At 33.2% G+C, this 24,423-nt stretch overlaps 5 protein-coding genes across 13 annotated transcripts; 3 read left to right on the forward strand and 2 right to left on the reverse strand.

The window, feature by feature from the left end:
- Positions 1–716: 716 nt before the first annotated feature.
- On the forward strand, positions 717–12,061 carry LOC108567292 (sortilin-related receptor-like). Its single transcript, XM_017927661.1, has 12 exons — positions 717–1,008; positions 5,113–5,361; positions 5,420–5,581; positions 5,634–6,145; positions 6,203–6,896; positions 6,957–7,138; positions 7,194–8,564; positions 8,625–8,818; positions 8,875–9,146; positions 9,204–9,563; positions 9,617–10,348; positions 10,409–12,061. Exons 1-12 carry the CDS (start codon positions 775–777, stop codon positions 11,891–11,893), a joined length of 6,447 nt encoding a protein of 2,148 aa, XP_017783150.1. The 5' UTR covers positions 717–774; the 3' UTR covers positions 11,894–12,061.
- Positions 12,062–12,242: 181 nt separating this feature from the next.
- Positions 12,243–17,150, reverse strand: LOC108567294 (mitochondrial ribonuclease P protein 3). Of its 3 annotated transcripts, XM_017927664.1 has the most exons (7): positions 17,077–17,129; positions 13,667–13,722; positions 13,390–13,613; positions 13,121–13,307; positions 12,819–13,071; positions 12,431–12,763; positions 12,243–12,376 (listed from the first exon to the last, which is right to left on the reverse strand). In XM_017927664.1, coding segments are annotated over exons 2-7 (1,113 nt in total). In that variant the 5' UTR covers positions 13,669–13,722; positions 17,077–17,129; the 3' UTR covers positions 12,243–12,262. The 3 variants fall into 3 exon arrangements, with proteins under 3 accessions (XP_017783153.1, XP_017783154.1, XP_017783152.1); XM_017927665.1 differs by lacking the exon at positions 13,667–13,722 and having other exon boundaries at positions 17,077–17,150; XM_017927663.1 differs by lacking the exon at positions 17,077–17,129 and having other exon boundaries at positions 13,667–14,108.
- Positions 14,349–17,528, forward strand: LOC108567293 (rRNA biogenesis protein rrp5). The gene is made up of 12 exons (XM_017927662.1): positions 14,349–14,489; positions 14,543–14,620; positions 14,673–14,969; positions 15,032–15,139; positions 15,192–15,420; positions 15,478–15,623; positions 15,673–16,067; positions 16,122–16,300; positions 16,354–16,445; positions 16,502–17,096; positions 17,152–17,317; positions 17,378–17,528. The coding sequence occupies exons 1-12, from the start codon at positions 14,424–14,426 to the stop codon at positions 17,526–17,528; spliced, it is 2,502 nt and encodes an 833-aa protein (XP_017783151.1). The 5' UTR covers positions 14,349–14,423.
- Positions 17,529–17,907: 379 nt separating this feature from the next.
- On the forward strand, positions 17,908–21,221 carry LOC108567339 (RNA-binding protein 39). 7 transcript variants are annotated; one of them, XM_017927748.1, is made up of 9 exons: positions 17,908–18,028; positions 18,145–18,200; positions 18,475–18,525; positions 18,696–18,812; positions 18,971–19,261; positions 19,393–19,460; positions 19,516–20,311; positions 20,365–20,717; positions 20,790–21,221. In XM_017927748.1, exons 5-9 carry the CDS (start codon positions 19,253–19,255, stop codon positions 21,073–21,075), a joined length of 1,512 nt encoding a protein of 503 aa, XP_017783237.1. In that variant the 5' UTR covers positions 17,908–18,028; positions 18,145–18,200; positions 18,475–18,525; positions 18,696–18,812; positions 18,971–19,252; the 3' UTR covers positions 21,076–21,221. The 7 variants fall into 7 exon arrangements, 4 of the variants coding, with proteins under 4 accessions (XP_017783237.1, XP_017783235.1, XP_017783236.1 ...); XM_017927746.1 differs by having other exon boundaries at positions 18,696–18,796; XM_017927747.1 differs by having other exon boundaries at positions 18,696–18,786.
- A 533-nt stretch (positions 21,222–21,754) lies between these two features.
- LOC108567273 (Golgi integral membrane protein 4-like) lies at positions 21,755–23,109 on the reverse strand. Its single transcript, XM_017927638.1, has 4 exons — positions 22,825–23,109; positions 22,589–22,767; positions 22,385–22,534; positions 21,755–22,320 (listed from the first exon to the last, which is right to left on the reverse strand). The coding sequence occupies exons 1-4, from the start codon at positions 23,003–23,005 to the stop codon at positions 21,775–21,777; spliced, it is 1,056 nt and encodes a 351-aa protein (XP_017783127.1). The 5' UTR covers positions 23,006–23,109; the 3' UTR covers positions 21,755–21,774.
- Between the last annotated feature and the right edge of the window lie 1,314 nt (positions 23,110–24,423).

Below are 24,423 nucleotides of genomic sequence, written 5' to 3' on the forward strand. Positions count from 1 at the left end.
CTTTTTCCTATGTAGTAGCGTACTATATCCTTTGACGTCAATATAATGTAATTATGATTGAGTATCTTAAATCGCTGTTTATGAAATTAATTATAGTTGGTCTGTGCCACTTAAAAATCAAATTGGAATATATTTTGAAATGTTACGGTTTGTGCTTATGGCACGATTATTTTTTGAAAACAATAAATATTATTTGTAAAGATAAGCATTTTTAATTTAAGTATATTTGCGACAAAAGGACAATAATAAACAATCATTTGGGAGAGATACCGCTGCTTATTTTCAATATAATAGAGTAAGTAATGGAATTGGTTGTTGAACAATGAATAAAGCGACGAAGAATTCTCGTTGTGCTGTCATGGTTGTACCCTTAATGCCCTTAATCTTCTCTATTGGATAATTGTATCACTTGTTAAGCATGAATTTAAATTGAGGAAATAATAAAAGCAGAGCCTCAGAATATTCGTGCAATTATGTAGTTGGTTTATCTTATCGCGACGGTTATAAATAAATACTTACAATATTTGAATACAATATAATGCATTCACAATAACAACTTCTTCGTTCTGTTATCAATATCGCGTGAGCGTGAGTCACCTTTCATGTTATTATTATATGGAAATATCGATATTCAAAGAAAATATTACATTAAGTTTTGAATTCCGGCGGCAAGAGTGGGCGCGCGTCATTGGTGGATGCACTCTTGACAGTGCAATAGGTTTGCCGAATGCGACGATCCGTCATCAGTCGTCAGCTGTCTTTCGTGCCGTGAATATGGTCAAACAAGTGTTCCTAATTTTAGTTTTGTTTTGTTCGATATTCGTTTACTTTTCGGTCGCCGATGCTGCAATTAAGACTTTACATGGGTACAAAGATCCTCCGCAGGGTCGGACGGTCTTCTTGGACGCGGATGAAGCCGGCTTCGTTGCACCCAAAGTGGTAAAACGAAATGCCGAAGCTCCCCATAAAGATAACTCTATGCCTGATAATAGCAACATCTACACAAAGGTAAAATAGCTTAAACAAAAAGCAATTACTCTAGATGCCACTTACATCAGACACAGCACTCTAAAAAAAGCAACAAAATATGAATTACCTAATTTTTTTTGGAGAGAAAAAATTACTGGCAGAATTTGATATGGCTTTGAGGAACAAAGGAAGCGGTTTTGCGCGCGCTGATTATTTTGGCGAAATAGAAAATTTCCGCTATATTTTTTGTTTGTTATAATTTTGTATATCCATGAGAAACATTCGTTTTTCTAGGTCACCGTTCCGTTATCATAAATGGATCGTTAACTACGCAGTCCATAGTATTTGTTGTGTTTTTTTATTTTCGTAGACACATTTCAAACAATTTGTTATTTTACAGCAAGATGTTTAAATTTAGCTTGTTTAGACTAAAGTGAATCATCTCTTTCAGCGCAACCAAATGACATGACTTTTTGTTTGTGCATTTTTCGGTCTTCGAAACGCATTTTCCTTATACGTCGCAATGAGTATTGAAATTAATTGTCAAAACAAAAGATCAATAATTTGGGTGATATGTGCGTATCACAGCAATTACTGCAAATGCATTACTTAGTTCTAGATTATTCATCAATAAGCATTAAATATATTTGTTAATTGTTTTTGTTTGTTAATTTTGAACATTTTTTTTGAGCCATCTGTCATAATAAACAATAAAATAATTTTGATGACAAAAACTGAAATTAAATTTTCAATTTTTTTTGTTAATATAACAATAAGTTAGATAAAAGAAATATGACTATATCAGTGTCTAATAGGAAATGAATTTATAATCAAATTGATAATTGATATTCAATTTTTAGTAATATGAAGCATTCTGATACTCAGTTATTCACATATTATGTATTTCGAGGTAAACGAATCACGATATTACTAAAAAAAAATTATAATTAAAATTTCTTAGAAAGCTTATGAATAGTTGCGCAATTTTATATTTATTATCTGTTGCCGGGTTTGCATAATTTATATTTCCTGTTAATTCGTGCGTTTATTTATCTGTATTATACAGATAAAACAATTAGGTATATTTATAAACAAAGATTAAAAAAATCAAAATAAAGAAACGTTTACTGCTCCATAATTAATAAAAGTTGACAACCTACTATTATTGTGAGCTTTTATCGAATTGTTAATATTTTAATAATGAATGTTGTAACGGATTTCGAAGTTCTCAATCGAAATGAATTACCTTGAATCTTGCTAGCACCGAGATATTTATATAATAAAATTATAAAATTTAAACCGCATGGTTGGTATTCCCATTGAATATCTCGCTTTATCGAAGGAAATGAATAGATATAAAATTACATTCTCTTTTGAGGAACTAAATCATATGAGCTTGAGTTCAAAGTGAGTTCATGAATCATATACGACTTGAGTTGTGTTATGGTCACATGTTGCATATTGTGAGATCATATCTTGAACTTGAAAACGTACTAATGCCAAGCCATTTTTATAATTATATTTTTTTTTATTGAATATTGTAATAAATAAATCAGTCTTTCTTATAATTAGAGATTATTAATGATAAAAGAAAATAGAATAACTGCAAGTGTTTCAATTGTATTAATCAGTGTAATTTCAATTTTTTGTTATATGACTGCCTTAAATTAAACATCACTCGTCTATACACAATTGTCGTATCATGAGTAATTTCTGTTGCTTATTGTAAATATATGAATATTGAAATTCAGCAATGTTTTAAATTATTTTCGAAGAAATTTAAAAAATATATATATTTATAATGTATTCGTACTTTAAACAATGAGTTTATAAAGTTAAATTATGAATCTCAATTGCACATAGTGATACACAGTGACCTCGAATTGTATAGCTCATAATAGGTGTTCTGATAATAACAAATATTCTATTTGTTTTTGTATATTTAGGGAAAAATAAAATATTTGTAGCATAGAAACAAAATATAACAATGAAAGTCTGTTCCTACTATTTATTTTTGTATCTTAATTATATATTTGACTACTGTTAATTATGACAATGGTGGCTGCTTAATGTTTTTCATGTGTATGGCGAAAAGGAACGTTGCGGCAATACTTATACACGTGCCACCGAAATAGAATGAATATTTGTAATCTCCTGTCACATCTCGCAGAAAACCAGAAAGGGTGATTCCTGTGAACGTACCGAATCCCTGGAACATCATAATCATTCCTATAGCATTAGTCAATTTATCTAATCCTAGCATGTCGACTATGATGAGAGTCCGGAGAGCCGACATGGAAGCTGCAAGCGCAATATTAATAAATCAATATTAGCAATCTTTTCTTGCATTTACACAAGGTAAATCCGTACACTGCGCAGTAGAGGTATAACGCCCAATGCTCGTAACTGATTGTCGAAAGTATTGTAGAGATTCCGCCTATAAAAAGCAGCACGTATGCAAGTACTATGGCTTTGACATTAGGTATTGAGCATAAAATGCCGCAACTTATTCGACCCAGTGTATTGGTAAATCCCATTGTAGAAATTAACCAAAATGCAGTTTCTTTGTCGCTTCCATGCTCTATGGCAGAATCTTTAACGAATATGTAAGGAGTGTAAAAACCGAGAGAGATAAATGCTCCGTTGAACACCAGTAATATAAAGTTGACCGATTTCAGAAGCCTGAAATCTAGCATGGTAGCGATTGTTCTTTTTACAGCTATTGGACAACACTTGAATTTCTTTTCTTGTTGCTCTTCGTGCGTTGAGGTGCGCGTAACTGATAGCTGATACTCAAAGTTGATTCGCTGAAATAAGTACTTAATGTTTATAGTACTCTAAAATAATTGATTGTTTTGGGAGGAATAATAATTTAGCCAACTTACTGAATCAGGTGGCATTCTTGTCATTTGGGACAGTTTATATTCGGGTAAAGTTTTAACCGATCCAGTAAAGAATATATCATCCCTATAAATGGGTCTATCATTGTAACGAAACCTCTTCAGCTTGCAGCAATTTTTCGGACAGCAGCGACATCTTCTATTGTCCCCTTCTTCTATTTCGATGACTTCCCTTTTAGGCTCATTTTCTTCATCATCGAAAATAGATGTTACAGCTTTGTAGCTGGTATTGGGACTACTTTGTGGGTAGTTTGTTACAACTATTTCGGTGGAGGACTTTTTATTAAACTTGCTAGGTTCCAAAACTGTGACTAACGATATTTTATCGTCCACTAATTTTCCATATCCACTGTTACTGTATTTGGAGAAAAAACTATTATTGTTTCTTTGAGTTTGTGGAGTTGATTCACGCATTACGACTATACGGGTAGGTCGTATTGGTTTGAATAGCAGAGCAAATAGTGTTATTGTTAAAGTCATTGCACTCAGTACACAAAATGCATATCTCCAGCCAACTTTATTTAAAAGTATAGTGATAACAGGCGGTAAGACCATTCCTCCTATACCGGCACCACAAACTGCAATTCCCGTGGCAAGAGCTCTCCATTTCTCGAAATAGAATCCCACTACGATAATGGCTGTTATATAAATCATACCAAATCCGATTCCTCCCAAAACTCCATGAATTGCAATCACCATGTTAATGTTTATACTAAATGATGTTAGTAGACATGAAATGGATGCTATAATGCTTCCTGATATAGAAACGAATCTATAACCGTATTTGTTTACCAGCGCCGCAGAAAAGGGACCTACAATGTGCGATGTTGAATATTAAATAATTAATGCATGGATCAATAAATTTGTACCTGAAAAACAGAACATGCATGTATTCACTGCTCCAGCCAAAGACACTTTGCTCTCTGAACATTTTAGAGTCCTCGATATATCTTTTAAAAATATTCCATAACTATAAAGTAATCCGTCCGATACAAAATATGAGAAAAAGGCTCCCAATACCACAGCCCAACCCCATCCACCGTCTGGTGGCAAAATCAACCAAACGGTTTCCGTTCGATTTGATTTTATTGATTTTGTACTAGGAGACATTACAAATTGACAACTCTTGTCAATTAGAATGGCCGTAACACATCAACAGTGCATAGCACGCCATCTATATCAATATTTAATTGAACAATAAACTTTGTATTAAACAATAATCAATATATTTCATTGATTCCAGTTCAACTATCTAAATGATAGTCACAAACATTTAATGGTCCATTGGGTTGGAGAAGGAAGCAATGTTATCATTTGTTTGTCCCGTGATCCATCCACAAAGTCTGCCAACAGCGTAGTGAATCCTTCTGCCGTTTATATTTCGTATGATTATGGCGAAAATTATATCAATAAAACAGATCAATTCATTCTACCCGACGGAAATATCTCCACAGTCGAAAAGTTCTACAATCATCCGAAGTATAATACACATGTAAGATTATTAGTTGTTGTGTATTTGTTATGAATATAAAAATAAATTTTATTTTCAGTTTGTTTTTACGGACTTGACGAATAAATATCTATTTGTGACTTCGAATTATGGTAGGAACATAACGAGAATACATTTAAATTTCACACCTAGCGACGTTGTGTTCCATGAATATTTGTCACAAGTATTTTTGGTATGGGACAAAGAGGCTGGAAATGATAAGGTATATATTTACTTTTTATTTTCTTTCTTACTAAATTACTTTTGTATTTCAGCTTATGATTACTGACAATTTTGGAGAAACTTTCCGTCTTCTCACAGTATATGTAAAGTCCTTCTTTTTGATACAAGATAAAAAATCGCAGCAGCACTTAGTTGTTCAAAGAAAACAACCATCCGATACAACGGCTGTGTTTCACTCAACATCTTTCCACAAAGATTCAAATTTAAAATTGTATGCATCTGAAATTCAAGACGTTTATGTGAAAGGCGATTACATATTCTACACAAAAAAAAACACTAAAGATTCATTCGATTTGTTCGTATCTTACAAATTAGGAAAAATGGTGCAATGCTATTTTGATACTGAGCTAACGCTGAGAGAATTTCACGTGGCCGATGTTTCCGGAAACAGAGCTCTTATTGCTGTGAGTCACACAAATACATTATCTCATTTGTATGTTTCCGAAAATCTAGAGGAACATGGTGATAAAATACGTTTCACTCTATCTCTAGAGGGTATTTTATGCTATTTCCCAAATACTACTTGGAGAGATTCTTGGTTACAGTAAGTACACGTACTTATTTTGATGTTAACTTATTTTAATCTTCTTCATTTGAATAGCCATACCGATGAAGATGCATTTGCTGATTTATATAAGGTTGAAGGTCTCGAGGGTATTTACATTGCCTCTCAAGTTGCGCACAAAGTACAAAGCGGTTCCGTCAATTTGAATCCTCAGCACTTAGTTTCACGTATAACATTTGATCACGGCGCAACTTGGAGGCCAATTCTACCACCTCAACGTGATGTTCAAGGACAACTAATATCTTGTTCATTGGCAAATAATTGCTCTTTGCATCTAAGCCAGCGGTTCAGCTATTTGTATCCGGATACTAGATCAATTAGCATTTTAAGTAGCAAATCAGCACCTGGAATTATTGTAGCTACAGGAGTAATAGGAAAATCGTTGAAGGGTCATTTTGCTGTTTACATAAGTACCGATGCTGGAATAACTTGGCGACAAACCTTACGTGATCTGTATTTCTTTAACATGGGCGATCACGGCGGTTTGTTAACTGCAGTTAAATATTTGAAAATGCGAGGAGAAACCAGACACATTTTATATTCTACAGACGAGGGAGAGAATTGGATGGAAACTCCATTTAATAATGAAGAAATTAGATTATATGGATTAATGACCGAACCCGGTGAAAATACTACTGTATTCACCATGTTTGGTTCGCTCCCTCAACAACATCAGTGGATCATTGTAAAAATGGATTTGAAAAATGTATTCAAATATAATTGCAATGCTGTAAGAGAAAAATTGTTAAAATCTGTTGCAATTTTCTATATAATGTTCATACAATTTTAGGACGATTATAAGCTGTGGTCTCCTAGTCAAAGTGATGAAAATCGTAGATATGTTCCATGTGTTCTTGGTCAACAATTGACTTATAAACGTCGTATTCCGCATGCAAATTGTTACAATGGTTTAAATTTTGATAGACCAATCACTATGGAACCTTGCGAGTGCGATAGTCGCGATTATGAATGGTATATAATTAAATTTATTTACTTATAATATAAATAATAATATTTTTCCTTTCAGTGATTACGGGTTTATGAAATTAGGTAACGGAGGTCCATGTGTGCGTAATAAAAGTGTTGATAATATGTACGATATTCCGGAGCATTGTCCCCCAGGTCAAAGCTATAACCGTACAAAGGGATATAGGAAAATCGCAGGTGATAAATGCGTTAAGGGTTTCGAAAACCAATATTTACCGGATGTCATTATGTGTCCTGTGCAGAGTGTGCCGAATATATTGACTTACGCACAAAGAGATCGCATTGTTCGAATGAATCTGGGAACAAATACCAGTGTAGAACTGGAATTACAAAATTTGAACAATGTAATCGCTATTGATTATGATTTAATGACAAATCATCTATATTGGGCTGACATAGTATCCGATACAATAAGCAGAGTACATTTAAATGGTACATCTCAACAGGAAGTTTTAGTATCCAGCGATTTGGTTTCGGTGGAAGGAATGGCTTTGGATTGGGTTTCTAAAAATTTATATTTTGTGGATGGTCTTCGAGCGAAAATTGAACTAATTCGCACAGACATACATTATGCTGGTCGTATGCGAAGAACGATATTGAGCGGAAAAGATTTGACAAAGCCACGCGGCATTGCGTTGCATCCAGCTGCTGGATACATGTTTTGGACAGACTGGGCCAACGAGAAACCGTCTGTGAACAGAGCGAACTTGGATGGTACTAATATTCTGAAAATTGCCGAAAAACCTATTGTCGTTTGGCCAAACGGTATCACCATCGATTACATTGCCGAAAGAGTATATTGGGTTGATGCTAGAGAGGATTATATTGCAAGTTCAGATTACATCGGCGGAAAGTTTAAGAAAGTTCCAATTCCAAGTGAGTTCGTATCGCATCCGTTTGCCGTAGCTGTGTTTAAAGATGACCTGTACTGGGATGATTGGAAAAAGAATTCAATTTTCGTAACCGACAAAAATCATGGTGGAAAAGTAGGTACGTTGGTCGGCAATGTCCATGGATTGATGGATTTAACAGTGAGTGCCCATGGGGTGCAAATTGGCAAAAATCCATGCGCGAATAAAGAAAATTCGCCATGTGAGTTTATTTGCGTCGGAGCACCCAATGAACCGCATTATGTCTGCTTATGTCCGGATGGTATGGATTACAAGAATGGTAAATGTTTGTGTCCTGGAGGCGCTCCACCGTTCATGAATATGACATGCCCAAAAATTACCGGTACCTGTTCAACTGATCATTTTGAATGCGGCAATGGTGTGTGCATACCGAAATTATGGCGTTGCGATCGGGAAGATGATTGTGGTGATAACTCCGATGAATTGCAATGTGGAACACAGACATGTCCATCAAATTATTTTCTCTGCAACGATGGGAAATGTTTACCTCATTATTGGCGGTAATATATTTTCAGTGTTGATCGTTATGTATGCAGTATTATCATTATTTCTATTTTTAGTTGCGATTATGAGAAGGACTGTGTAGATGGCTCCGATGAACGGAATTGTCCAAAAGATAATTGTACACAGGATCAATTTGCCTGCGGGAATGGTAAATGTATATCAGACAGGTGGAAGTGCGACGGCGAAAATGACTGTGGTGATGATACCGATGAACGGGATTGCGCTGGCCCAGAACCAACTACATGCAAAGGTTTTTATAATGTACACCCATTAATCAGCTGCATTATATCATATGTTTTCTTATAGCTGACGAATTCCGTTGCACAACTGGTGGAATTAATTGCATCCCTAATACTTGGCTTTGCGACGGAGAAAATGATTGTAAAGATAATTCAGATGAGCTCAATTGCAAAAACAACACTTGTATGAATTTCCAATTCTCGTGCGGTGAAAATATTTGTATTTATTCTTCGTGGGTTTGTGATGGCGAAAATGATTGTGCTAATGGAGCTGACGAAAAGAACTGCACTTCATCCCCATCAACACCTCCAATTGACGTTAAAGACTATTTTTTGCCAGTAAAACATTATTCTAATTAGTAGTGCAATATTTTTTTTAAATATTTATATTTTTAGAAACAGGCGAATGGAAAATGTCAGGATTGGATGTTCACATGTGCCAATAATAAATGTATACCAATATGGTGGAAATGTGATGGAGCTAATGACTGCGACGATGAAAGTGATGAGCAAGGATGCGGCGCAACGACAAAACAACCACCCCCCATTGAAATACCGGACATAAAAGATAAGGAAGTTTCTAATTGCGACAATAATAAATTCCAATGCGCTTCCGGTGCGTGCATTGCACTATCGTGGGTTTGTGATGATTCCCCGGATTGTTTGGATGGTGAGGATGAAGCACATTGCGAGCAGTCCGTCCCATGCGACAGATCTAAACATTTCAAATGCAAAATCGACGGAAATTGTATTCCAGTAAGTAAATACTTGCTAAATCGTAGTAATTATTAACTTTTATATTTAATTAGTTGTCCTCCGTTTGTAATGGTATATCTGACTGTCCCGATGGATCTGATGAAGAATATTGTTCGCCTTGGGATAATTCACCTAGTGGACCAGCTACACCCAGCTGTTCGATCGGTTATTTCCCATGCGACATAAATCGCTGTTTCCCATTGGCATCAATATGTGATGGTAAGAACGACTGCGAGGACGGTTTCGATGAGAAGAAAGATTGCTCCAAATTGTCGAGGGTATATCAAGTACTGCAGATGGGAGTCGATGAGCGTGGTATAAACGCAACCACTTTACTTCTGTATTGGTGGATTATGATACCTGATAAAGTACAATTGGAATTTTTACCGTCAATAAGTTCTGTTGATAATCATGGAAACATAATATGGACAAACCAAACTTGGACTAATCATTCGGAATACCGTTTTGATAATCTGAAACCATTTACCAAGTATAACATGACCGTGTATGTGAGATTGTTAAACACGGAAACGGTCTTTCCTCCAGCAAAATACTTTATAGCAGTCACTGGAGAAGGCATTCCAAGTCCTCCGTGGAATGTAACCGTTAAACAAAATGGTTTAGACGTCTTAATAACATGGAATAAACCGCTAACTCCGAATGGATTGATTCAAAAATACGAAATTTGTTGGTCACCTCCGTTTATTTCAATGCGTCTTAGCGATAACAGTACAACGCATCTTCTCACTGCAGATTTCCAACCACAAATTAAATATTCATTCTACGTAAGTTACGGTTTTTATTCTATTATTTAATATATTTGATAATTGTTTATTTTTGTTTAGGTGATCGCCTATAACAGGATGAGAGAAAGTGAACGTTCCGACATTAAAACATTGCTCTTCGGCGAGTCAGATATGGAATATGTAAGATTATTGCAAACTGTATCAAAGACTGATAATTCTGTAAGTCTCGCATGGATCTACAATGATACTGCTGTAGAAGGTTTCAATGTTGAAGTAGAAGTAGTTGGATTTCCTTATCCAGCTATGCCAGCTTATACAACAACTACAAATAACATAACAATAGGCGGACTTCCTCCTGGCACAATGTTCAGGTTTAAAGTAAGTGCATTCAGGAAATTGTACAGGGGACCGGAACGTACTATCACATCCAGAACCGACGGATCCCCGTTGGTAGCACCACATCTTCTGGAGGTTACAGTCCTTAAAGATGTCGGCACATCCGTTAAATTGAGGTGGGACAGACCGAAAGACTCTAGGAAAATAAATTGGCTTTACGGAGTATACTATGGTCTAACGGAAGAAGAAACTTTGGAAAATCATCGCTACAATACAACCGAATTAACTGCAACGATAACAAACTTGGAAGCTTGCGAAAAATATATATTTGCGGTAGGTGTTATTTCGCCAATGGGCATCGGTCCTGTCTCCAGCGAAACCATGTCCGTTACTACATTCCTTAACAAACGTGCTCCGCCTAAAAAGGTAAGTGTACATCAGCTTTCTGAAGACAGTCCATTGAAGATGTTGGTGCAATGGTCACCATCTTGTCCTGCAATGAATCACCCAATCGGGTATAAAATGAATATAACTGAATTAACCAGAGGCAAATCCACCATTGTAACTTTTGCTGAAACAGATTGGCAAGAGCAAAGCCGCATGTTCGATGTTACATATGGCGGAGTTTACGAAATTAAAGTTGCTACCTCAGTTAAGGGTGCGAAATACTCTGCACCCATATATTACAGGGCTCCGCCAATTTTACCACCATATGAGATCAATGTGATCCCAGAAGCGAATGGAAGCTACATAGTATTTTGGCAGGAACGACTATTACACAAAGATCTAAACACTCCTTATGGTTATGAAGTGTTGGTATGTGAAGGAAATGAAATGAACGAGGCGAAAGCCGACCATTACAAAGCTGATAAACCGCCTTTCGTCTTTAATAATGCCACCGCTTTGATGTACACATTCGCTGTACTACTTAGAACTGAAGATGGTTATAAATCCAACATTTCCGAATCAGCCAGCTCTATTAATAAAATAGTATCGGCATCTAGTGTGTCCGGCGGCAGTGTAGTGTCATTCGTCGTGCCAGTGGTATTATTACTCTGGGTTTTAGGAGCCGCTCTTTCTTTCTATGTCATTAAATATAAGAGATTGCAGAATAGCTTTACTAGATTCGCAAATTCCCACTATGATACTAGATCTGAAAACGCCACTTTTGATGATAATGGTTTAGATGAGGACGATAGTCCACAAATTCGTGGCTTCTCCGACGATGAGCCTCTAGTTATAGCTTAAGAGTTACCATCTAATATATATATAACATGAGCCAGTTTAATCCCGTTTTATTAAATTAATTAAAAAAAACAATGATGTGAGTATTCCAAATATAAGTAGTTTTAACTAGTCTTGACGTTATAATAGTAGAAATAGTAATATATTCAATAAATCTTCCTTTATAATTAATTGAATTAATTTATAGGAGTGTAAAAACTTTAAGATGAGTATTTAAGTCAAATTTCTGTGATAGATTTCTAATGATAATTTTTTTTTGTAATTTAATTTTTTATATACTTTTATTATAGTTGGGAATTTGACTGGGATTATTTTATTTTGTGTATTGAATTATTAAATAAATGTGTGTATATAAAAAAAAACGATTGCATTTTATTTCAATTTTAAACACATCCAATTGACCGATTCCTGATTCTCCACAGTGTAATAAGGCAGGTGCCAGTAACCATCAACTTTCTGGGTTGTTTCGACATAAGGTAACGGTTTCTAAAACAACGAATTACTATAGCTTTTGAAGTGCAAATTACGTTCATTATGTACCTTTATTATAACGTCGCCGTTATCCAAAACTTTGACGAGCTGATGCTGCGATTGAGTTAACCACCTTGTGAACAGCCGTTTATGATGATTTTCTTTAAGCAAATATACGTGGCTTCTCATCAGATCCCTACTAACAATGATTGCGTTCGATCCGGCGTGCAAGGCACAGTAAAGCAAATACGGATCATCTTTGGAAATGTTTTGCGTCAGAAATATCTCGGCATTGGCACGTATAAAGTCAAAATACTTCTTAGGCCATCTTTCCATGTGGGTTCTACCTAGTACCAAGACTTTTTTATTCTGTTCGATGTAATAACGAACTACCGATGAAAGCTTCAATTAGGATTAATCAAAACAGTGAATATAAAATGTTTGCATTATCAATTACCAAATGGGCATTTACGAACGCTGAGGTTTTCGTGCCCGCAGAGTAAGCAACATTTAAACCGTCGATTACCACATCGTAATTAATGTTTTTGTTCATCATTTTTTGGAAAAGTTGCAGCTCGGATGGTGAAGTATTTCTAAAAACGTCTTTTCCAACAATAACTCTTTCGAATATCTTCGATTTAAGAACATCAAATTCCTCGTCGGACAAATCGATCCGTGGTATCACTTTCTTGCATCCAGTGCATAAACCTCTAAAAATTATTGCGTTAAAACTAATCGATGAAAATTACATAAACATACTTTTGAGTGATTTTCACAAATTTAGTTTCCTGGAAATATTTCCGTAAATTTTGAATCAATTCCCAGTCACATATCAAATCATTATCTCCAAGAAACTCAAATAATTTTTCTAAGCTTATGCTTTTATCTTCTATACATTTATCAATGTATGCTATGTAACACATATTGTTTGGTTTCCTGTTTTTCTCTGCAACAAAATAATTAGATAATTTAAGAAACTGTAACAATAGTTTAATTTACATCATACAGTTATGAATTAATTTACATACCAAGCATTTCATTCAACAAATTCCAAGCATAATCAAATTGACCATTTTGAAAAGCAGCTTTAACTGTGCAGCTGTAAGCTATTGAATTTGGAACACATGTTAATTTGATTTCATTTAGAATATCTTTGCAGATTTCCCATTTATCAGTTACAGAGAGGCCCATGATAACATGTTCATTTGTTATTGAATCTAGAGTTCCATATTTTCCTTTCACTTGTTCATACCTACAATATAACATTTATTATATTTATTCAAACTAATTAGTTTTTAAACTAACATAGCATATAGTGTTTCATGTGTGTTTCTTTTACTATCCTTACCCTTAGATTCATTCTGTGTACAAAAATTAAGTTTGAATATTTTACCAATTGTAGCTAAATTATATTCAACACCTGACTTCTTCAGGTATTCTAAATAATTCTCAGCTAAGTCATAGTGTTTATAATTAATACAATTTGTAAGCACCACTGCATCAATATTTGATGGTTTAATAGTATTAAAATCATTGAAAATTTTATTTTTTACTACTTCCCAATCTTCTGATGTTGTTATTTTTGTAGAGGTTAAAGTGCTTATTATGCTTTCAGGATTTCTTCTTTCTCTGACAAATGCATATTGCCTTTTATATACATTTAATAACACACCACTCTTAAAACTTCTAGCAAAAACACTTCTAAACATTTTAAACTATTTTAATCCTATTTATGTAGTAATTTTTCTACCAATGAATGTATTTTAAGGTTAGTTAATAAATAAACAACTTAATTGCCTGATATTACATCAAATTGCTTTAATATTAATAAAAAATCAAAATTATTAAAATATTAGATCACAAATACAATTTCTAACAAGTATAATTTTTAGTAAATGTAATTTTAATTTCAAATATTTTAAATTTTTAATGTTGGCATTCTGAACTCTTCACGTAAACCAATTGGTAAATACAGTGATACCTTTTGAACAATTTTACATGTGCTTGAATGAGGTTAAGTAATATTTAAGTTGATTTTATACAAACAATAAAGTTATTAAAAATGAAGATGTTGAAAGCTGATCAAAAACTACATGATTCCAAAGTCAAAGAACGGAAGAAGAATATTGTAAGTGTATAAATATAAGTGGATAAAACCAATTACTTTAAATATTTATTTAGATTTCAGGTAGCAAAGTTAAGAAGTCAAAGAAAGTTCAATCTCAAAATGCAAAACAGCAGGAGAATAATATTCTCAATGTATGTAAAGCTCAAATAATGATTTTAGTAGTGAATAATCTTTGTTTTGCAGTCTATCAACAATACATGTAATAGAGGTGCTAGTGGATATTTTGTAAGATATGAAGGAACAAGCAATAATGACAATTTAAAGGAAGAAGTAAAGCCACTGAAAAGTAATGAGAAAACAAAAAATAGCAATAATGTAAAGGCTGTTCAAAAACCTCTGAAAAGTGATACTATTAAAAGTAACCAAACTAATGAGAAAACAAAGAAGAAAGTTTTAAAGAAACCTGCTGTTAATGTTAAAATGACCAATGAAAGACAATTCACTGGCAATTTTTTTAAAGCATGTGAGTTAAACTCTAAGGTAACTGGTTATACCATCAAAATGGCACATGGCAACAAATAAATTTATTTGCTTTATTTTAGATGATTAAAAATGGATTACTTGTACTTGGATGTGTGATTGAAATTACAGAAACTTATTGTACAATTAGCATACTTGATGCATTCAAGGCTAAGCTTGCTTATGAAAATGTAAGATACCTTAATGTTTTAATAATATTTCCTTAAAACTAATTTTTTACAGGGACAAGTTTTTAAAGTAGGAGAGTATATTCCAGTACGAGTAATAAAAAATATGAATGGAATTGAAGTGACAACTAATCCCAAAGAAATCAATGAATTTGTTAACTTAACAGATGGAGCAATAGTTTGGGGGAAGATATCTAAAAAGACAGATAAGGCTTATATTGTAGATATTGGATTATCCAAAAAAGCCAAATTGCCACTTTCAAAAGTTAATGATAACAATTTAGGTAAATAATATCTAATAACATGTAACAGGAAGCAGTTTCAAAATATTTTATTTTTAGACATAGGCCAATCAATGTATGTCAAGTGTGAAAAGATTATTGATTCTAAAGTAGAATTAACTATTTGCAAAGAATCATCTAATTGTTCAATGAAGAAAGCAGATTATTTAATTCCTGGAACTGTCTTAAATTTTACTGCTGAGAAGGTAAATACTGACTGCTTTGAACTACTTTTATTTATAACTACTTTTTCAGGCCTTTGGTATCTGGTTAAGAGGAAGCGTTTTTGAAAATAGTATAGCGTACATTCATAAAAAATATCTGACAACATTCCTTAATAAATATACTATTGGGGAAGAGTTTTTGGCAACCGTGCTGTTTGTTGATCCACTAAGTAAAGTTATTTATTTGTCGAAGAAATCTACAGAATTAAAAACGCCAAAAGAATTTGAACAGAAGCAGTATAGAGCGAAAGTATTGAAAAAGGTCGAAGGTGGAGTTTCGGTTGCTTTTCATGGCGTCTCTGGCTTAATAAAAGATTTTGTACCCAATTTGTATAGTTTGATAGGGAAACTAGTTAATATTGAAGTGATAGAATATCTTTATTTCGAAAATGTATTTTCTTGTAAAATGGTGGAACAAAAAGAGAAGTGAGCATAAATATCACAACGCATGAATGTGAATAAAAATATTTTTCTTTATAGGGTTGTAAAGAGGAAAATTGAAAATGATGAATCCGCAGAAGAAACTAAAAAACATAAAATCGAAGAGGTAGACATGGATCATGGAAGTGATTCAGATTCCGAGAGCGACGTCGATGACGAGGAAGATAAAATTGATTTGAATTCATCGAGCAGTGAAAGCGAAGATGATGAAAAAACTGGTAATATCGATATTAATATAAGTATTTTTTATATTAATGGAATTTAATTTTAGGCCCAATTTTACCCGGTATTGGTACAATGCTTCAATCCAAAACCATTAAACAAGATCTTGTTGATCAATTAAGTTCTGATGACGAAGAAAAGGTTTATTATTTAGAATTATTATATATATATTTGCTAATTTTAATATTTTATTATAGGAGGAAACCGATGGAAAAAAGAAAAGGATGACGAAGGGACAAAAATTCAAAGCGGCGCGTGAAGAAGAATCTCGCTTAAGGGAGATTGAAATGGATTTGGCAGATTCTAGCAAGTTGCCTCAAAGTGCGGAACAATTTGATCGTGTACTTTTAGGATGTCCTGATAATTCGGAAATGTGGATTAGATATATAGCATTCCACATGCAGTCAACCGAGTTCGAAAAAGCACGAGCTGTCGCTAAGAGAGCTATTGAAAAGATTTCCTATACGGAAAACCAAGAGAAATTAAACATTTGGATAGCATACATGAACTTAGAAAACATGTATGGAACAAAAGAATCGTTCCAAAAAGTATTCAACGAAGCCTTGAAATTCAATGACGATCTTGTTATTTATATAGAAGCTATTAAAATGCTTGCTGATATGCAAAAATATGATGAGATGGAGGAGAATATACGAAAAGCAAAAGGAAAATTCAAACAAGATGTTAAAATGTGGTTGGAAATTGGCAAAGTTTATTACCAATGCAAACGATTCTCAGATGCGAGGTCTTTGAAAAATGCTGCTTTACTTACTTTATTGAATAAGAAAACACGTAAGATTATTCTTAATTACAGTATATTCAAACATTAATTTAACTTTAATTTCAGATTTGAACTTAATTGTTCAGTTTGCATTGATGGAATTTAACTTGGGCGAACAAGAGCAAGGTCAGGCTCTTTTTGAAACCATACTTCAAGCTGATCCAAAGCGAGTGGATGTGTGGAATACCTACGTAGATCAGTTGGTTAAAATTAACCAAATTGAATTAGCCAGGTAAAGCTGTGCATAATATATATATAATGATTTCATAAATTCTAATTTTGATAATCCTAGGGCCGTTTTGAAACGGGCAGTCGGCCAAAAGTTACGGTACAAATGTATGAAGTCACTTTTCAGGAAGTTCCACAACTTTGAGAAGTCTCATGGCACTGAAGAAAATGTAGAAGATGTTAAAAAATTGTTAGAAGAGTATACTGAAAAATAAATGTTTTTTTTTTTATTATTAATTTTAATATAAGCTGATCACTTCTATACATATATTACTTATGGACATTTAAAAATCATCGCAATTTAAATTCTCCTTTCATTTCTTATATAATATGGTTGAAATAATGAACACTTCTTGAAAATGTTCCGTTGTCCAATATAACATATAAATGTATATCCAAAATGCAACAATGGTTATGGAAGACTTTTAATACTCTCCGTTAGATGTCACAAGTAATTATTATTTTAGATGATATCCATAACGAGTTTTCTAAGTATGAATGAATTATTTACAACATTTGATCCGTTGTTATTTATTGCGTTTGATTGAATAAAGAAAGAAACTTCTTTTTTTTTCTAAATAAAATTGGCAACATTGCTCAACGCCATTTTGTCATTTGATTTGATGATCATTGACTGTGTTTGCTGCAATTTTTATATTCCATCCAGAACTTGATTACAATTTACTTATAATCTTAGCATAAACAACAATACTAGGTAACGTGCTTTAATAATGTGTCTTCTGTGTGACTGCATGTGAAAATATTTTACAAGTTCTATACCCAGTGATTTAATTGTGGACTGTCCTTACAAAAGAGTATCTATATTTACAGAAATGGCGGAAGATTTCGACGTAGAAGCTATGCTTGAAGCACCCTACAAAAAAGACGTAAGTTCGTTGATAAACTAGTTTAAAAATGAGTAGTGTATAGTGAATTTTACTTGGATGTTTCATTGCACGTAAATGAAGCGTCTTTCGGACGTGGCGTAGGCCCACTTGTATTGTACTTGTACATACATTTTTTAAAGAGAAAGAAAAGCAACTGAAAGCATTGCTTTCCTTTTCCTTAAAATATTATTATGTTTAGTGCTTTTCCTGTTCCTTAAAAAAATGAGACATGTGTGACTATTTTTTTTACATCACCTCCTAATTTTAATTTTAGACTAATGAGGTTAAAATCAGTCTTACGTCCAACGACTCGTGTTCCATGCAGGTACTGAATACATATAGTTTTAAGTTATTATTATTTTTATATTTTATTTTATTTTTTTCAATTGTATGAAACAATTCACAAAAAAAAGTACAGAAATCAATATTTTTTCTTTACATTTGTATTGCATAAATTGTGTTATGAAATAGCTGATCGGTAAATTTCTCGCCTAGGGTTGCCGAGGACTCACTAGATCCCGCTTGGTTCATCACACACGCCCGACAACACAAAATATTAGGGCTCACTTGAAACCCTAAATAAAAAGTGAGACGAGGTGGATTATACAAAATGTTATTTATTATTATTTTACTACAATTCAATATTTTTAAGTTTTTTTTTTCAACTAGTTGTGTTTTTCAAGTTTTTGTTTTGAGCAATAAGAAAAAACTTTAATAATATTGAAATTGAAAGGTCTCATGTGGTTGTCTCACCTCGTGTATTTTTTCAGAAGTTTTGATTGATTGAACTGGATCAAGTATACCCAGCACGTTCCTTACTTAGTCAGGACGACGGTAAGTCTAGTCCCGACTAGACATCGCGTGATTCCCAACAAAAATTAAAAACCAGCCTCACCTTTCTATTTCGCTCTCTCTAATCAAATTTATTTTGTTTTGCTGTTGTTTGCAGTTAATTATCGCAACACAACACGTCTGTTTAGTGTTGGGGTTTTTAACTGGGGTCGAAATGTACTTCAGCTAAGTCATGAGCTTGTTTTCGACGAGTCTTGGATATGTCGAAGGCAGGTTATTAGATATATTTAATATTTTTGGTATAGGTTAAGAATTTGTAAAGATTCAGTAATTAATGCTAATTTGTTTTCGCATCTGCGCTTCTCCCCCGTCTTCTTCACTTTGCTGTTGCTGTTCATAGGATGAACTAAATGGGAAATCCACTTCGCATAAGGAAAATGGAGACTCTCACAAACATCGCTCCTCCGAGTAAGAAATTACCAACATTGTTTCGAATATATCTTTACAAACTCATTTTTAATAGGAAGTCCGGTCGCAGAAGTAGAAGTCGCTCCAAGGAGAAGAAACGGAGTAAATCGCGAGACAGGAAAAGGAGCAGGGATAAGGATAGACGGAGGAGCAAGAGCCGCGACAGGAAACGGTCAAGAGACCGTAAGAGAAGCAAATCGCGCGATAAACGTTCCAAGTCTAGAGAAACCAGAAGAAATAGACGCGGTAGCAGAGATAAGCGTAGATCACGCACGCCACCATCAAGGAAACGCTCTCCATCACCACCTTCCGTCAAATTACCTTTCCCGAAAAAAGCTAGATCTCCTATTGGTTTAGGTTATAATCGAAGTGGTTCGCCTGGGGAGGAGCTTAGTCCAGAAGAAAGAGATGCCAGAACTGTGTTTGTAATGCAATTAAGTCAACGGATACGCAATAGAGACCTCGAAGATTTCTTCAGTTCTGTGGGCAAAGTAAGGGACGTAAGGATGATCACATGTAACAAAACGAGAAGATTTAAAGGCATCGCGTATATTGAATTTAAAGATCCAGAGAGCGTTGCTTTAGCTTTAGGTTTATCTGGGCAAAAGTTACTTGGTGTTCCAATAATTGTTCAACATACGCAAGCCGAAAAGAATCGCATGGGCAATGCTATGCCCAATTTAATGCCGAAAGGTATGACTGGTCCGATGAGACTATATGTTGGATCGCTTCATTTTAATATTACCGAAGAAATGCTCAGAGGAATTTTCGAACCATTCGGTAAAATTGACAATATTCAATTAATTATGGACCCCGAAACGGGTCGTTCTAAGGGATATGGATTTATTACAGTTAGTATTTGCGATTTATATCATTAAACAGTTAATTAATATTGATTTTTTAGTTCCACAATTGTGATGATGCTAAAAAGGCTTTAGAACAATTAAATGGATTTGAGTTGGCCGGTAGACCAATGAAAGTCGGAAATGTTACAGAAAGGTTGGATTTACAACAGCAAGGTCCATCACTATTGGATTCAGATGAATTGGATAGATCCGGTATAGATTTAGGGGCGACTGGTCGTCTTCAACTTATGTTCAAGTTAGCTGAAGGCGCAGGCATGCAGATTCCCGCACCAGCTGCTAATGCTCTTAGTATGGCAACAGGACAGCCAGTGGTTCCTCAAGTTCAATCGACAACTACACCTCCAATTGCAACCCAATGTTTTATGTTGAGTAATATGTTTGACCCATCAAGGTAACTAATCTATTTTTCTCTTTGATTTTAATTATTTTCATTATTTTTTTTCTTTTTCTCATTCGTTTTTAGTGAATCAAATCCGAATTGGGATATTGAAATTCGCGACGATGTAATAGAAGAATGCAACAAACACGGCGGTGTTTTGCATGTTTACGTTGATAAAGGATCGCCTCAAGGTAATGTTTATGTAAAATGTCCTTCGATCGCAACGGCTGTTGGATCAGTAAATACGTTACATGGTCGATGGTTTGCTGGCCGAGTAATTACAGCCGCTTACGTTCCTTTAATCAATTATCATTCTTTATTCCCTGATGCGATGTCTACTACTCAATTACTTTTACCTACGCGTAAATAATATAAAAGAAACCGGTGAATTTTTGATTTCATATTGTCTTCATAATTTAATTCTTTATTTTTGTTGTAAAAAGTAAAATTACATATTTTTTCCTTTATATTATCATTTTACATTACTCTCTAAGTCAAACTAATATACATCTACAATACTGGAAGTATAAACAATTACTTTGTAAAAAAATAACTTGTATAGTTTTTACTGAATTAACAATAAACTTTTATTATTTGATTATTAATTATATTTGTTGCTAATTATTTCAAAATTCATATTTTTGTATAAATAATTTGTGAATAGATTTTTATTAGAATTGTTAAATTGATTTGAGTATGGTTAATGGAGTAAATAAAATATGTATTTTTAAGTGTATTTTCGTAAATAATTTATAAAAATATATTTTCCCTATATTTTGCATATTATATTTGATAAAGTGTATTTATACAATTATAATAATATTATAACCATTATGGATTTAACATTTTACTACAACACTGTGTCTCAGATTTATTTCAAAACACAAATACCCAAATTTAATTATGACAAAAAGGTATAATTGAAATAAGAATAATCATTGGAGCAAATCAAATTTATTTAAAATGTATTGCATTGATTTTGTATTGAATCAAGCTATTATAAATAACACGACGGGATTCAAGATATGCAGATATGGCAAACATTATAATGAGCAATTTAATCAATTTATTAATCTCTAATAGGAAGATCCATGTTTCCTTGTGGTTCTTCATTGTCATAGTCATCATTTTCAACCATTGCAAAATCAACTTCTTGATTTACTTTTTTCATTTCATTGTTTGAGTTAAATACTTCAATCCTATCTTCATTCAATAAATTTCCTTCCTTCAGATCTTTACTATTAGTATCCTTTATGTCTTCAATAATTTGGTGAGGTGCAGGTACTACACCAGGAGGCAGAGGTTTTGCAGATGATGTTAATTTTTTGGTCTCAGGCGTTGCTGTTGGAGACTTCAGTGGCATAACAGCATTGTCAGGGGTGCTAGTATTAAATGGAGCTGCAGAACTTGGTTTTGCAAGAACAGCCTTTGACAGTTGATTTACATCATTTTTTGCTTTATTTGAATTTTCCACTGTATATTGTGAACCTCCAATAGATACAAGCTTATTAAAGTCTGTTGTTGTTATTTCTGTACGTGCTGTAGGTTTACTGGATTTGTCCTTTGCTGATTCCAATAATTTATCTTTTTCTCTCTGTAGCAATTCATTTTGTGTCTGCCAGAGAAAGAATTAGTTAAATTAAAAAAAAATAATTATTATCAATTATCAAATAGTTTACCTTTAAATGATTTATAGAATTTTCCTTCTCATTTTCAGCAAGTTTTAACTGCTCCTTCACTTCTTTCAATTTAGCTTGTAAATTATTTATTTCATCTAACTGTTCCTTTTGTATTTTACTAGATTCTTCCTTGAAATCGTCATGTTGAGTCTAAAATATACACTATAGAAATCTAAATGGAAATGTTTATATGCATCAATGTACCTGCAGCAGATTGAAATGTTGTTGAAGTGTTGAGAATCTCAATTTTGCTTCTTCAATAGTTTTGTCCCCTTTCAATTTTTCTTCATTCACTTTTAATTCCATTTCTGCTTTGATGCGATTGTAATCATTTTTTTCTGTTTTCAGAGACTTTTCCAACCTTTGCTTGTAGTCATATATCACTGAGATTTGGGTAGAATATTTAGTAATTATAGATTAAAGTTTTCATCATTAATTACCTTGCAATTGGGAGGATAGATTTTCTTGCTCCTGTCTGCACAGATCGAACAGTTTATGAGTTTCATCCAATTGGATTCTGACATTATTATAGCAGGCAATTAAGCCAGTAATAAAAAGAACAGCACAAATGTACAGAAAAACCCGAGCTTTAGTGCCCCTCACTATCCGTGAAGTAGTCATCACATTTGTTGTGTCAATTAAAATGCAGTGTTTGTAAATATTTTTCAATAATCAACATATAACCTATTCAGCGCTATTGACACATGAATGATTCTGAACTGAACCAATCTCCAAGAAAACAAACAACAGCAACTTGTGAACAACTTCATATGAAACCATATATAATCTTTGGAACTGAATACAACTTCCCACACATTCATTTTAAATTTGAATTGTTATAGATTTTATTTAAGAGAAATATTTATTTAAATTATTTATATAAGAGAAATTCCACCATTTTATATACATTACTTGGCTGATACTAAAGAGAAAATTTAATATTATTTTTTATTGGGGTATTGCTACTTCCCTCTTCGAAAATCCTTTATACATTTAGCTGAGTTCTTTCTGTACTAAAGCGTTGTTCGTAAGTCGGGGGAATTTTAAAATTTTCAAAGTATACTTATCTTACCACACTTTATCATGGTTTTTACTTTTATATATGTTAAATACCGTATTACTGTTTAAATTAAAAAAATAGATTAAAATAAACAAAATACTTACATACAAATACTATTCAATGTAGACATCACAATTATTTAATAAACAAATGACATAAGAAACGAAAGGAACAAAACAGATAGTACATCTTCCAAAAATATTATATTTCATTAAAGAAATGATCAATTTTTGTGTTTGAATTTTTTTATCACTGTATATCTCCTTGTAACAAGTTAGAGCTTTTACAATTTTGTTTGTAAGTCGGGGCATATCTATATTTGGAATGTTGTCCTATAATTTTATAGAGATGTGGATGGAGAATTCAAAATTTGCTAGTGCTTTATATACTTTAGGGCGGTTCTGTGGAAGTAATCTTTATTGATGTAGACAGGAATAATTGTATTCTAGTTGAAAAACAAGTCCCCAGTGTATTGGTTCTCCTTCTACACCTACTCTAAAGAAAAGATAAATTTTAAGAAAACATATCTTGAAATTTATAAAATTGTTAATATTAAAAAACGGGAAATCGAAAGCGTTCAAATTTTCTTTATTTCTTTTTACGGTCACAGATATGTTCAATAACGATAACAGTATAATAGTAATACAATATTGTATAATTTTTTTTTAACGACAGCTTGTAATTATTACTGGATTATTTAGGCGCTATTATATAATATAGTAGTAGACTGAATGAGTACTGGAGACGCTTCCAAAGAATGCAATATTAAATGTAAATGAATGTAGATTGAGAAAGTAGCGTGACTATATAAAAAAAAAACTCAAAATGATTGACAACATCAGGCCGTTTCAGATTAAAAATGACTTGTTCACTTGAGCGACGTCGCACGCTTTTTCTTTTTTCGAAAAACGATTTCAAGACAATTAAATACAATCGTAAATATTCAATCGTCCAAAAACGACATAAAATACTAAAAACA

Source organism: Nicrophorus vespilloides, unplaced genomic scaffold, assembly GCF_001412225.1.
Source record: "Nicrophorus vespilloides isolate i.1.1-1 unplaced genomic scaffold, Nicve_v1.0, whole genome shotgun sequence".
In the NCBI taxonomy this organism is placed as follows: domain Eukaryota; kingdom Metazoa; phylum Arthropoda; class Insecta; order Coleoptera; family Silphidae; genus Nicrophorus; species Nicrophorus vespilloides.

What these genes read in the sequence shown, in the direction of transcription:
- LOC108567293 (XM_017927662.1), top strand. Translation starts at nt 14,424, where the DNA reads ATGAAGATGTTGAAAGCTGATCAAAAACTACATGATTCCAAAGTCAAA. An exon ending in CATGTGAGTTAAACTCTAAG is followed by an intron (nt 14,970 to 15,031) that starts GTAACTGGTTAT and finishes GCTTTATTTTAG; the next exon opens with ATGATTAAAAATGGATTACT. An exon ending in AACCAAATTGAATTAGCCAG is followed by an intron (nt 17,318 to 17,377) that starts GTAAAGCTGTGC and finishes TGATAATCCTAG; the next exon opens with GGCCGTTTTGAAACGGGCAG.
- LOC108567294 (XM_017927663.1), bottom strand. Translation starts at nt 14,070, where the DNA reads ATGTTTAGAAGTGTTTTTGCTAGAAGTTTTAAGAGTGGTGTGTTATTA. An exon ending in CGTTCGTAAATGCCCATTTG is followed by an intron (nt 12,764 to 12,818) that starts GTAATTGATAAT and finishes TCCTAATTGAAG; the next exon opens with CTTTCATCGGTAGTTCGTTA. An exon ending in ACGGCGACGTTATAATAAAG is followed by an intron (nt 12,377 to 12,430) that starts GTACATAATGAA and finishes TCGTTGTTTTAG; the next exon opens with AAACCGTTACCTTATGTCGA.
- LOC108567273 (XM_017927638.1), bottom strand. Translation starts at nt 23,005, where the DNA reads ATGACTACTTCACGGATAGTGAGGGGCACTAAAGCTCGGGTTTTTCTG. An exon ending in AACATTTCAATCTGCTGCAG is followed by an intron (nt 22,535 to 22,588) that starts GTACATTGATGC and finishes TGTATATTTTAG; the next exon opens with ACTCAACATGACGATTTCAA. An exon ending in ATTCTATAAATCATTTAAAG is followed by an intron (nt 22,321 to 22,384) that starts GTAAACTATTTG and finishes TTTCTCTGGCAG; the next exon opens with ACACAAAATGAATTGCTACA.
- LOC108567339 (XM_017927745.1), top strand. Translation starts at nt 18,147, where the DNA reads ATGGCGGAAGATTTCGACGTAGAAGCTATGCTTGAAGCACCCTACAAA. An exon ending in AAGCACCCTACAAAAAAGAC is followed by an intron (nt 18,201 to 19,392) that starts GTAAGTTCGTTG and finishes TGCTGTTCATAG; the next exon opens with GATGAACTAAATGGGAAATC. An exon ending in AATATGTTTGACCCATCAAG is followed by an intron (nt 20,718 to 20,789) that starts GTAACTAATCTA and finishes ATTCGTTTTTAG; the next exon opens with TGAATCAAATCCGAATTGGG.
- LOC108567292 (XM_017927661.1), top strand. Translation starts at nt 775, where the DNA reads ATGGTCAAACAAGTGTTCCTAATTTTAGTTTTGTTTTGTTCGATATTC. An exon ending in AAGAGGCTGGAAATGATAAG is followed by an intron (nt 5,582 to 5,633) that starts GTATATATTTAC and finishes TTTGTATTTCAG; the next exon opens with CTTATGATTACTGACAATTT. An exon ending in AGAACCAACTACATGCAAAG is followed by an intron (nt 8,819 to 8,874) that starts GTTTTTATAATG and finishes GTTTTCTTATAG; the next exon opens with CTGACGAATTCCGTTGCACA.